This window comes from Coturnix japonica, chromosome 14, assembly GCF_001577835.2.
Source record: "Coturnix japonica isolate 7356 chromosome 14, Coturnix japonica 2.1, whole genome shotgun sequence".
In the NCBI taxonomy this organism is placed as follows: Eukaryota; Metazoa; Chordata; class Aves; order Galliformes; family Phasianidae; genus Coturnix; species Coturnix japonica.
In genome coordinates this window covers 12,622,622-12,635,146 of record NC_029529.1, presented here as the reverse complement: position 1 = coordinate 12,635,146, position 12,525 = coordinate 12,622,622, and the positions used below count along the sequence as shown (strand labels likewise).

The window sequence follows — 12,525 nt, the reverse complement described above, 5'->3', positions numbered from 1 at the left end:
AAAACTGAAGGAATACAAGAGAATTATTAAATAGCATCAACTTGACACAGAACCTTTCCAACCTTCAGTACCCGGTTTAATTATACTTCCTTTAGACAATTCTGTATAGCCTACACATACAGTGGGATAGCTGTACTTGCATGAATGTTATGTCACACTATGATTTAGCTTCCCTTTTTGCTGCAGTTGCACAAAACAACTCTTAGCAGCACGTGGGCGATTCTTTCTGTTAGACTTGGAAACTGGGTAAGTGGGATTGAACTGAGCTTCCTGACCAGCCAAGTAGGTCACAGAGAGCAGCTGCAGAATGGCAGAAATTGTCCTGTGGGGGTAAATGTGCTGCTACAAACTCAGCGTGGAGCTGGTCCAGGTTTTGTAAAATGGAAACTTACAGCATGCTGAAAACAGCCCATTAATGCCTGAAGTCACACATTCCTTTTCCCCATACAGACACCCATTTTTGCCTGTCATCTTTTGTGCACAGTATAACTTTGTTTTATTCATTGATGCAAGGCTGCCATGAGAAAGGTTTTCAATTGTTCTATTGATACTTTTATTAGCAAGAATAGCTCAGTGATATCCAGAAAGCTCTGATTAGTTACCAGGAGCAAACTTTAAACATCCTTCATTTACAGGTAACAGCTGCTTCTTGAAAATCAAACTGCTGGAGCATATTGAAACAGGAGGTTTGAGAGTATTTATTATAATGAAGATGCTGATATTCAAAAAACCGCTTTCATGGTTAAGTCTCCCCTCATCAAATTTGTAGGCAACCCAGTAATATTTCTTCCAAGTAAAACACCATCAGTTTGCATTGCTCACTGAGTGTAAAAACATGAAGATTTTACAGAGTAGCAAAATCCTTTTGAATCACAAAGATGTGGCTAAAAACAAGCTCATGAAATCTGTTTTTTAAAAAATCAGCAATTTTTACCTTTTTGCAGCCACTGTCCCACATATCTTCAGTCTCTAAGGGAAACTTTCTCTTGACTGTGAATTATGCTGGAAAGGTTTGCAAACTTACTGTTCTCAGCTCCATTTGTGTCCAAGTAAAGACACAGCTCCATGTAAGCTAGAATATTCAGCTGAAAATTTGTACTAAAAATGCCTGACAAGTACAATTTGTCAAACACTTCGTATTTTATTTCAAGTAAAAGCAAGTGGAAAGCAAAAGTAAATTTCCCCATTTTCGTTCCTTCTATTACTTCAGTTTTAATCTTCAAATTTTATAGATCTAGATGCATATTTGTCTATGTACACTTTCTTGTTGGCAGCAGGATGAAATCCAAGACCAATTCTTTTGTGTTGCTTCAAGTCCATTGCTTTATCAAATTCCATCTTCAGAGACTGCTGTAACTTCTCCTCCCCTTCCCTGTTCAGAGCCATGTTTGGTTTGTTTGTAGTCACGGAGAGACCTTCCACGGGTGCAGAGCCCTTTTTGAAACCACCCATCAGTCGAAGAAATTTCATTCCTTGCTCAGAAGTTTGAAAAGCAGCTGTACTCCACTGGCCGATCTTTGTATCCTGTGAAACATAAGAACAAGATGAACACCTGCAGACAGCATTTAATGCACTTTCAGAATCTTCATCAGTCTTTACAAATCTTGACTTTCCTGCTCTCTGCTCAGAGCGCCAGACCCTGTGCAGGTATTTCTCTTATTCTGAGCCAGTTCTAAGATTCAACCTTCCCCTCACCCTGTTGCCTCTTACAGCTTATTTTATTTTATTTTATTTTATTTTTATTTTCCTTGTTTAGGCAGCTTTTGTCTCCCCACTATTTTGTTCTATTAGTTTTAGAGCCAGTATTCCATCAAGTTCAATGTGAATTTAGTAGAATGTTTATGTGAGCCTGAAATCCTTCCAACTAAACAGTTGTAGCTTACATGAAACAGTCGTTCTTCACCACACAGCCAACATGACACACAGCATGCTATGCCATATGGAAGACAAGCTGTGGTTTAGGTCATAAAAATGCAGAGCTGGAGTATCCTCTGATAGCACAGGCCAGAATACTGATACTAGAAGAAACTTATCCATAATATTTTAAAAAAGGACAATCTGCCGTATGAGCTCTGCTCTGTGACACACATGTGATGAATAAGTTTTCCTGTTGGAACAGGAGACGAATATCTGCACAGATGTAGAAATAATTCTGGCTTGTCAAACCCAGATTTTAAGTGAACTGCTGGCAAGCACTGGATATAGATTTTGCTGCAGTATTGCTGGCTCTCCCCTTTTGAAGCCCACCAATTAGTTTTCGTAGCTTTTATTCTTCTATGTGTTAATAAACGATGACAGACCAACACCAAAGAACTGGGATCCCCTGCCAAAGAAGTAATTTTCCCTTCAGAGGCTATTAGATAGCTGCAGTTCAGGACACACTGCAGTCTGCCTCCCGCTCCATAAAACTTACACGACTTGTTTCTGGGATTTGTTGAGGTCCTAGAAAGGTGTTAATGGCCTTTGTAATCCTGAACAACACTTCTGCAAACAACTAAAGAATCCCACATTTTTAGCAAAGCTTTCTCTCCTCCCAAATCTTATTATCCCTTCTGAACATTGCTGCAAGAGTTACTTTACTGAGAGGTAAACCTGCCAGAAGGCAGGCTGAGCAGGATGCAAAAGATAAGAATAAAGAATAGTCTTTCAAAGACATGGAAAAATGATGTCGAAATTAAGTTAGGAGGATACTGCCTGTAGGTACCGCGGACCTGTACTGTCAGTTACCATCCCTCTCACCTTTTCATGTGCATCGCCATTTCTGAATGTCTGCAAATTCAGACATTCAGACAGCAATTCAGATACAATTCAGTGACAGCTATGACTGTGGCCTAGAATCATTCAAGTATATTTCACAATAAGCAGAAAATGGCTCTGTAGCAATTCTTTGTAACCAATTCTCTGGAGGAACAAGAGAAAACTGCTCTTTAGTACTTGTGATGAGCATCAGACCTCTAAATGATTCCAACTGATGTTAAGAATTCACTGGTTGACCCCAGATTCTCTTGGTATTGTTGCAATTCATTCAATAGCATGACTTTACATTTACAATCAGAAGGAGAACGGTTATGCCAAATCACATCAACAACAAACAGAAAAAAAAAAGCTGTTTTCAGTGCTTTGTTTTTTTTTCCCCCCAGGAAGTGGCTCTGGGTCATAGTATTTCCAGCAGATCAAAGTCTGAATTCATACATACCGTGTTCTCTTTGGGACTCAAAATGTTCATTTTTCCAGATTCTCTATCAGTCTCTTCTTGCAGAGCCTGCTGCCTTACCTAGCACACAGAGAAAAGCAACACAGCCAGTCCTCTGTGTTAAACAACAGTTCATTTAATTCACAGTAAGGAGATGAGAGAAGATTAAGACGATTATTTGTCTTCAGTATTTTACCAGGATAATTAAGGAAGTTGCATGTGGTCTTCTCACACGCTCCCCTTAAGAGGTCTGCATTTTCTAGTGCTATTTTCAGTGAACATTCTGTAGTATCAGATATGTTTAACCTTCTAATTGCAGGTAACTGCTATGCTGAAGCTGCCAGCAATGATGAGAAGCAAAGGAACCTTTATTTATCTGAATAAGCTACTTAGAAGAATCTGACATTGTACGTTTTTCACTTAACCCATGAGAGCCAAAGCAAATCTTCAGCAGAGGTCTGCTTAAGGGAATACTGGCATAGACCAGCAGAAGACATTCTTTTTGTTACAGAGTCTGTGTACACCCTAAAAGCTCACTTGCTTTAAATCGTGCTTATCTGAGATAAAGCATACCTTGTCTATATTCATTTCATCACAGTTTCCTTTTTTTCCCTGAATAATTACATCATCCACATCTTCCTGTAAAACAGGGAAAAACTCGCATGATTATTATTATTCATTTTTCTTAATTAATTTACACAAGAGTAAGCAGTGAAATCACGAAGCAATGAACAGTATTATTCAATACTATTGGGGGTCAGAAGAAATAGTCAGATCAAAGCTGGAAATTCCAGCTAAAACTGTACCTTTCTTTGGAGGGATTTTCTCCCTCTCCTCCTGTGTCTGTTTCTTAAAACCCAGAGAAGTCCCCTTACTGACTTAAGCAAGTGTAACCTAAGGGTCTGAACGGGCAGAAGAGTCTACAGAACAGGGTATGGATGGCCTAAGAGGCCTTCAGCTCTGAGGATGGAGGGCACCTTCTTAACAACTTACCAACATCTTATCTCCCCTGTCTTCTATTTTGATCTTTTTCTTTTTGACGCTTGTGTTTGATCTTGACTCTTCAGCAGAGTCCTCTGGAACTTTCTTCCTTTTTTTGTCAGAGAGCATATGACTGGAATTGCATAACACCCCGTCACCTGCAGTGTCCCCTGTGACACATTCAGCTGGCTTCATTTTCCTCTCTTTGTTCTTTTTGTTGATTTCTAGGGGTGTTATTTTTTGGCTTTGCTTCCCGAGTTTTCTCCCAGGCTCTTCTTCCTCAGATTCAACTTCTTGTGATGTAGGGAGATGCTCATCAAGATCTCTCTGGCTGTAGCAATGACCATCTTTACACTTTAAGGAAGAAACATCTTTGCTTTTCTTCTTCTTTTTCTTCTTTGTCTCTCTAACACTTTCTGGGTTCTCAGTAGTGTCTCTTTCCTCTTTATCTGTCAATCTCATTTCCTTTCTGTGCCTTTCTCCAAAGTCGTTTATTGCAGTAGGACTATAATGATCTGCAGAGATGCTGTTCTGATTATCTGCTAGTGGCAAAAAGGAGTCAGACTTCTTTTTCTTCCTCTTCTTTCTTTTCTTATAACTCTTCTCATCGTTATGGATAGTGTCTGTTCCATGACTTTCACCAGCAATGGATCTTCCTTCTGAAATGTGCACATTTGTTTCTTTGCAACCTTTTTGAGACTGTTTATATTCACTGTTCAGGATGTCTGTAAACTCTAAAGAAAAGGTGTCCTTCTTTTTTTTCTTAGTTACTTCACCATCCAGTTTCAAATTCAAAGTGTTATTTCTCCCACTTTTTGTAAAAGCACATTTATTTACCTGAATATCATCTAAATAACGATTTGAGAGCCCCACGTCACTATTTTGTTTACTCTCCAGAGATAAGGAGGCATTACATTGGTCTTTTTTTCTCTTCTTTTTGCCCCCTTTACCTTTTGAACATTCTATGTCTGATTCTTCTTGTTCTAAATCCCGATGGCCTTCGACATACAAGTCGGAACGTGCTTCCTCTGGGAATTCAAAGCTAACCTTCCTCTTTTTGTTCTTCTTCTTCTTCAGATTTAATTGGTCTGAATATTCATCTTCCGTCACACTTTCCTTCTTCCTTCCCTTTGTCTTTGTTTCAGAGCAGTCCTCATCCTCTGCTTCAGTGACTTTTTTCTTTTTCTCTGCAGGTTTCTCATGAGCTTGTTTTCTCTTTTTATTGACTGTCATTCTAAAGAGAAAGAAAGAAAAGCAGCTGTTATTGTGCAGCTTCAACAAGATATTTCAATTCTGGCCTATCTGGTGCTCCCTTGCTCTGACACCCATCCACATCCCCACGGCTCTGACTGCAGAACTGGGGAGAACAGCATCAGAGACCTTGGATTTTCAGAGATGGGGAACCAGCAGCAGACACTGCTCTGAGCGACAGTTACTGACCTGGTGAAGGAATGGCCTTATTCTTTCTATCTGCGAGCTTCGGAGCACGACGCTGTCACTAAAACATTTGTCCTCCCCAGATCCTTCCTAGCAAGACACGTCGTGTATACACAGCACAGTTTGTGTGGATTCCCAAGCAAGTCACGGGTGGTGCTCGGGCCGCTGCCTTTGTGTCGCCTCACGTTCCCTGTAACACCACGGACCCTCCCAAGGTCCGTCAGTCCCGGTTCGCCCCGCCGCCCCCCGGGGATGCTGCCCGTGACCGGGTGACAACAGCGGCCTGGGGGCACCGAACGGCTCCGGTTCTGCTGAGGAACCGCCCCGTGCTGCAGCTCCCATCTCATCATCTCATCATCTCATCCCATCCCCATCTCACCTGGTCTGGGATCCAGCCCAAGGTGCCCGTTTCCCTCTCGGACACACACGGTTCCATCCCTCACCTGCCGCAGCCACGTGCAGCGCCACACCCGGAAGTAGAACGGCCCCACTTCCGCCGTCCCGCCCCTTGGGGTGGCGTTGCCGTTGCCGTGGCGACGCGGTGCGACATGGCGGCGGACGGGCCGGGCACGTGGCAGCGGCTGTGCGCAGGTGGGGCCGCCCGGGGCGACGGGATGAACGTCCGTGACGGCACCGCGGGAATCAGCATCGCAGCCGGGGGGAATCGCGGGGCGGGGCCGCGGGGAGCAGCGCGCTGCGTCCGACACGGGAACGGGCGGGGCCTCGGAGCGCGGGGCGGGGTCGGCGCTCGGCGATGGGCGGCGTTGGGCTCCGAGTGATGCCCGTTAGTCCATTGCTAATGTGGGAGCGAAGGTTGATGTAGTCTGAGGCATCTGCCCTGTACACACGGGGTGATGCGGCACGTCCCGTAACAGGTCACAGTGTGGGACAGCACAAAGCAGGGGAGCTTTTCAAATCATCGTTTGAAACTGAGATGGGAGGTTGTGTTGGATCTGAGGAGGAAGTTTTTCACCCAGAGGGTGGTGACGCACTGTTCACAGGTTGCCCAAGGAGGCTGTGGATGCCCCATCCCTGCAGGCATTCAAGGCCAGGCTGGATGTGGCTCTGGGCAGCCTGGGCTGCTGGTTGCTGGCCCTGCACACAGCAGGGGGTTGGAATGGATGAGCATCGTGGTCCTTCTCAGCCCAGGCCATGCTGTGATTCTAGATCCCATAACGGAGGAGCTCTGACTCTGAGTCTCTCAGAGCCCTTTGTGCTGTGTGACACAGGAGGGTTTGGCCTCGCTATGAGATTCACTGTCATTCTTGGTTATTTTTCTTACCTTGATTTGCTCTGGTTTCAGTGGCTCATGTGCTACTCCTGCACTGGTGGTTTTGGAAGGGGAGAAGACAGTTCTGAGCGATGTCCTGGGGACTTGATTGCTCTTAGGGGAACACAGGGGAATTTGAAAAGTGGTGCTTTATACCAGTGAAACCAATGGTTGATAACGTGTGAGCATCTGCATTAAGATATTTTAGATGATTATTATTTTTTGGTCAAAAATCTTTTTTCCCAATAAGGGGTTATATCTTATGGCTGAAAACCTTGAACTTGGCAGGACAAGAGGCTTCAAATTGTTGCCTTTTCTTAGCACAGCAGGTCCTGTATTAAACTAACACTTGTCATCTGCTGACTTTGCTGTTTCAAACCAGAGTACAGACTTTCAGAAAGTAATGTCTGCTCAGAATTAAAATGGTTTTAAAATCTTTCTTGTAATTGTTGTATTTCTTTTTACTTTTAGAGTGTGAAGCAGAACAGCGTCTGTTTCCAGACATTCCTGAATCGATGTGGGAATCTGTGAGCATAGTTCAAAATCTTCATAAGGTGTCATGTTGTAAATAACAGAATAGGAAAATGAGGTACCCACAGAGTGGACTCATTCATAAAATGAAAACAGAGCTACTTTTTGTAGATGATTTTTGTGAGTCAGTGAATGCAATATTCCAGATCATGGCTTTTGTCTAAAGCAACTTGGGGAGTGCTGTCCTAAAATTAGATGGCAGCTGTGTTTGGAGTGCACGGCTGCTGCCTTGTGTCTTCAGCTGTCGGCTTTGCAGGCGGGAGGCGGAAGTGTGCAGGGATCTCCTGCTGCTGCTGTTTTCATTCAGTGGAAACTGCAAAAAATTCAAAATGAAATTGTTTGGGCTTTTTTAAGTGAGCAGAAAATACGGAAATAATTGAATATTTATTTTAGAAAATTGGAATTTCTTTTTTTCTTTCCTTTTTTTTTAAGTGACTGACTTTTTTTAAGTGTTTTCTGCTGAATTGGTTCCTACGTTTCTTTCAGTTTGGTTGGGATGTTTATGTAGGTTACGCTTGTCTTAAACAGGTGAGTTTGGACACAGGAATGTTGCAGCCATTGTATACAGAACAATTTTACCCATCCCCTGCAGCTGATGCAGTTGTCCAACAGTTGCTTCCCATACCCAACGCAGACCCCCTTCCACAAGCGCCTGATCCAAAAACATGTAAGTAGGGGTATATTAACTTGAACCCTGCTGTGAACATTTCTCTTGAGTTTGGCAGGGGTTTGTCATTGGCTGTTCATCACAGAATCACAGAATAGAATTCAGTGTGGAATTCAGAGCATGAGCACACAGGAAATAGGGTAAGTAGAGCTCAATGTACTGTCACTGGAAACATAAACAAGAGAGATGCCAATCCAGACAGCCCTTTCAAGGTGTGTGGATTAATGTTCAGATTCAGAAGGACCTGGTGAGTAGGAAATAGATGGGAGAGAAATCACAGCACCACTAAAATACAACTTTTTCCCCCCATTTGCCTAGAAAGTCAGTTTTATCTATTAAAGCAGATTGTTAAGAGCACAAGTGCAGATACCAAAAGAGGTCTGGCTTTAAGAGCCCTGAGTGCAATGCAGGTACATTCGCTGTTCTTCCTGTCAGGGTAAATCAGTCCACATTGCTCCTCATTTCCTCATGCTAAACTGCTTCTGGTGTCTGAGTTTTACTCTAGTCTGACTGCAGTGTGCAGCACTGATGCACCTTCGGTTTGAAATTTACTCAGGTTTATATAATCTTGTCTGAAGAAATGGAAAACAGACCTATGGCTGTACAAATGTTTAGAGAATCTGTACGTGGTTCAAGCTGCAGTGATACTGATAAAATGACTTATACTTCATTTGTTATCTACCACTTGAGAAATTCAAGTGCTTGTCTGTAAGTGAAAGCTGTAGTGTTTTGTGCAGGTTCTTCTCAAGAATATTTAGAGTACTACATATTTCCAGTCCTCTTACCCGGAATGATTGAACTTCTGCATCAAGCAAAGAAGGAAAAGTGCTTTGAGGTTAGTTCTTAGATTTCAGTTCAGATTGCTGTGAGGAGGTTACAGCCTTTTATTTCACAGGTTGTACAAAAGAATTCTTAGAAATACTTTAGTTTTAAAACTCAGCTGAAATCTAAGATTACTTTGTCTGCTTTTAATCTGAGATATTTTGCAGAGTATATATTTTGGAAAGTATCTCTCCTCAGAATGGGTTTCTCTATGCTTCTGTGCATTGCTTTATAGAAAATAAAAAATAAAAAATAAAAAAAAGAAAAAAGAAAAAAAGAAAAAAAAATAAAAGAAAAGAAAAAGAAAAAAGCCAATTTCTAGAAACATCATAAAAATCAGCACAGCCATTTTTGTGGTGATATGGAGAAATCCTGATGTTGAGGAAGGAAATTTAGGAAATCAAGCTTGTGCCAGATGATCATTTTCCTTTCTGGCATCATTTCCTTCTCTTTTAGAACAATAACTAGTAAAATAATGGCTCTTGCTCCTGCCATATGAATGAATATTTGTGTTCTTTTCCATTACTCACCTGGTGTTTGTACTTGGACATTCTGTTTCCTTTTCTGACTTAAATGCATAATTTCCAATAGCACTGTTGTTTTATAAGAAATACGTTGTTCTGTATGAATTTGAAGGAAAAAAAAAATGTGCTGTATCTGCTGTATCTTGTATTAAAGTGGTTATTGCAATGGCTGGTACTGATTTTTAGGATAAAAATACAGAACCCTTATGAAGTTCAGAGAAAGCTGAGGGCAGGGAGAAAGGTTCCTGTGATAAACACAGCAGAAGTAGCTTCAAAAATAGGAAGAGAACAAAGAGTAAAAAGATTCATAGAATTCATGAGAGAACAGGAGAGGAACATGATTAGTTGTGATTAAGGTAACTGAAATTGTAAAGGATGAGAACAGAATATGGGATTTGAATTCTGGCTAGACATGAGTCATTAAAGCCCCTTTACCAAGGGCAGCTCTAATAGAATAAACCAGTGGAAGATAAATGGAAGAAGCAGTGTTAAAAAATAGAGGAATAGTTGAAATGACGGCAGGCGCTGCTGTGTGAGCCTGGGGGAAGAGAGGGGGAATGGTGAGGGGGAGCAAAGAGTGGATTGTTGATGAGGGGACTAAAGGTCTTCACATGTTAAAGGGATGGAAGAAGAAAATGGGATAAAGGAGTCTGGGTCCTGGGAACAACAGAGGAACTCAAGGAAGAGATCAGAAAAGACACCTGTCTGGAAAGGAATATATAATATATATAATATAATAGCATGTCTTTCCTGTCTGGAAAGGAAGAATTACAGATCAGAAGGGAAATGCAGGAAAGGAAAATAGTCATCTGTGTAAGAAGGCAATTTGCAAGATCTTATTTGGGAAGTATAGAACAACTTAAACATTTCATTTGTAATGGGCTTCTTTGCATTATATAGTGAATGCACATATTTTATTTAATAAAAACAGTGAGTTTAGCATCTGTTCCTCTCTGCTAATAAAAATATGTGGCTAATCCAAAGATAATAAATAATTTTAAACTATCTTCTATCTTTAGAGAAAAAGGACCAAATTTATTGCCTGTGATTTCCTAACGGAGTGGTTATACAAGTAAGTTAATCATGGCTTTTACTCTTAGTATTATGTTTTTATGTCCAGTGGCTCAAAGACATTAATTTCCAAATGGAATAGCTGCACTTTGCATTAATATGAATTGTTTTCCTTTTCCTTTTCTCTTGTTTTATTGTTTTGTTTTGTTTTGTTTTAATCAGCAACAACCCGAGGAGGAAAGATGAGTCATTCACGGAGTTCTTTTCCATCCCTTTTGTTCAGGACTGGCTAAAGGACCAGTAAGTTATTGCAGTTCTCGGAGGAGCCTCTTTTCCCCGGTGTTCCCACAGAACCCACCTATGTAGCAGTTTTGAAACATTTGTTTCTGTTCTTGAGGTGTCAGTTTGTTTTACAATGTAACCGTTGTATGAAAAAAGAACATAAGTGCAGTGTGCTGTGAGAGGACAGAGAAGTTGGGAAGGTCAGATTTGGGAGGCAGGATTGGTTATTGGTGAAAACCTGGAGATGAACATCATTGTGGACATGTCACGTAGCACAAAGACTCAAACATGGAGTCGAGCTTTCTTGAACTCATGTTGTGTGAAACATTAAACAGAATCCTTTGGGGAGACTTAGAACCTTGAGTCGCTTACCTGGCAAGAGGAAAGCTCCATGGCATATTCTGGTTATTGGAAGCAAGTTGGTGAGGCATGGATGGTTAACTCAGGCTATCTTAAGGACAGTTATGTCATAGAAAGCTTCTGCACTAAGGGAAGTGTAGGAGAGTGACCCATTTCATCTCAGCTGTGTTAGCTTCAGGTACCTATTACTGTATCGTACTGCTCAGCTGCTTTTGCTTCAGCCTGATGGGACACTTCTAACACTTTCATTCTCTAGATCACTGGGTGATCTTGCCAACAAAATTCCTAATTAAGGCAGTGATTTTTGAGTTGGGAAACTAATTATGAACTGCAGTGATGTTGTCATAGTAATTTCATAATCATACTAAGAGCCAATGTAAGGCAGTTTTGATACCACTGAACAGTTGGGATGGATATCTATACATAAAATAAATATCTAAGTTCACAGTTTCACAAACATTCCTCCTAGAAGTAAAGCTAACCTACATTGTTCCTTGCCCTCCCCTGTTCTTCATCCCAACCTGCTTCTAGTCAACATGGTAGCACCTTGTTTGATAGGATACTTGGTTATTCTAACCAGGAATCCCCTCCGAGTTAAAAATATCCAAATATGAGGGTTTTGTATAGCTCTTTAAAATGTGGATAATTTCTCCAGTCTGGTTCACCTGGGAGTCAAACAATCCTTTGCATCAGCACAAATGGAAGATTAAAATGAAAGGCTCAGGCCAAGGTGAAGAGAGCAAATGAGCCGGTAAGATGTAGAGGTGGTGGCAGGAACTGCTTAAGTCAGCTTTGCCAACAAGAGAAATACACTGTGGAATCACAGCCTGAATGACTCATAGCTTCTGCTGGGACTTGTGCTCCTAAATAATGTAGTGACAGCTCCACAAGGACACTGACATGTCAAAGTCCTGCTTAAATTTATATGCACTTGGTCTTCAATCCTCTGAGCAATTAGGCTTTCACAAATAATTTATTGAAAAGTGATTCTATGTGAACACACCTTGCAATTACAGATTTCTTAACAAATATTGATTATGAAGTAAGCATTACTATTGGGGAATGAAAGATCTGGATAGGTCATAAATAATTGTTATATCCTTATGGACGCAACATTTAAAATGGGATTGAATCTCTGCATTTTATTATCGTATCTGGTTTTATCTGTAATTGTTTTTTTTTTTCAATAGAAAAAAATAGCAATAGAAGGAGCAGCCTCCACTCTGACTGTTAATCTACATTGCACTCCCAGGGGGGCACAAGACATTTGTGTTGCCTTGCTTTACCATTTAGAGGACAGAAAACTGAAGTTTTTAGAAGCAACTAACAAAGTTTTTTGGAAACTTGCTGGAATATATCCCACTTAAATGTAATTAAAGCCTAGGATATTTTTGCATTACTTCTTTAAATGTGCTAATAAGCAACACTGTTGTCTTCTGTCAGTATT

The 12,525-nt window shown here is 41.1% G+C and overlaps 2 protein-coding genes across 13 annotated transcripts in view; one reads left to right on the top strand and one right to left on the bottom strand.

Moving 5' to 3' along the window:
• Positions 1–529: 529 nt before the first annotated feature.
• KNOP1 (lysine rich nucleolar protein 1) lies at positions 530–6,253 on the bottom strand. The gene is made up of 5 exons (XM_015877488.2): positions 5,991–6,253; positions 4,187–5,408; positions 3,767–3,832; positions 3,197–3,274; positions 530–1,524 (listed from the first exon to the last, which is right to left on the bottom strand). Exons 2-5 carry the CDS (start codon positions 5,405–5,407, stop codon positions 1,213–1,215), a joined length of 1,677 nt encoding a protein of 558 aa, XP_015732974.1. The 5' UTR covers position 5,408; positions 5,991–6,253; the 3' UTR covers positions 530–1,212.
• Positions 6,120–12,525, top strand: part of IQCK (IQ motif containing K) — a 123,531-nt gene continuing 117,125 nt past the window's right edge. For 4 of the 12 annotated variants that reach the window (XR_004308985.1, XR_001558428.2, XR_001558429.2 and 1 more), the window contains exons 1-6: positions 6,120–6,202; positions 7,353–7,435; positions 7,941–8,079; positions 8,805–8,914; positions 10,445–10,497; positions 10,659–10,736. Coding sequence is in view for 9 of the 12 variants with exons in the window: in XM_015877499.1 (XP_015732985.1) it covers positions 6,160–6,202; positions 7,353–7,435; positions 7,941–8,079; positions 8,805–8,914; positions 10,445–10,497; positions 10,659–10,736 (506 nt within the window). In the remaining 3 variants the exon portion in view is untranslated. Of the gene's footprint in view, positions 6,203–6,294; positions 6,487–7,352; positions 7,471–7,940; positions 8,080–8,804; positions 8,915–10,444; positions 10,498–10,658; positions 10,737–12,525 lie in introns of those variants that run through there. The other 8 variants (XM_032447683.1, XM_015877497.1, XM_015877496.1 and 5 more) reach the window with 8 other exon arrangements.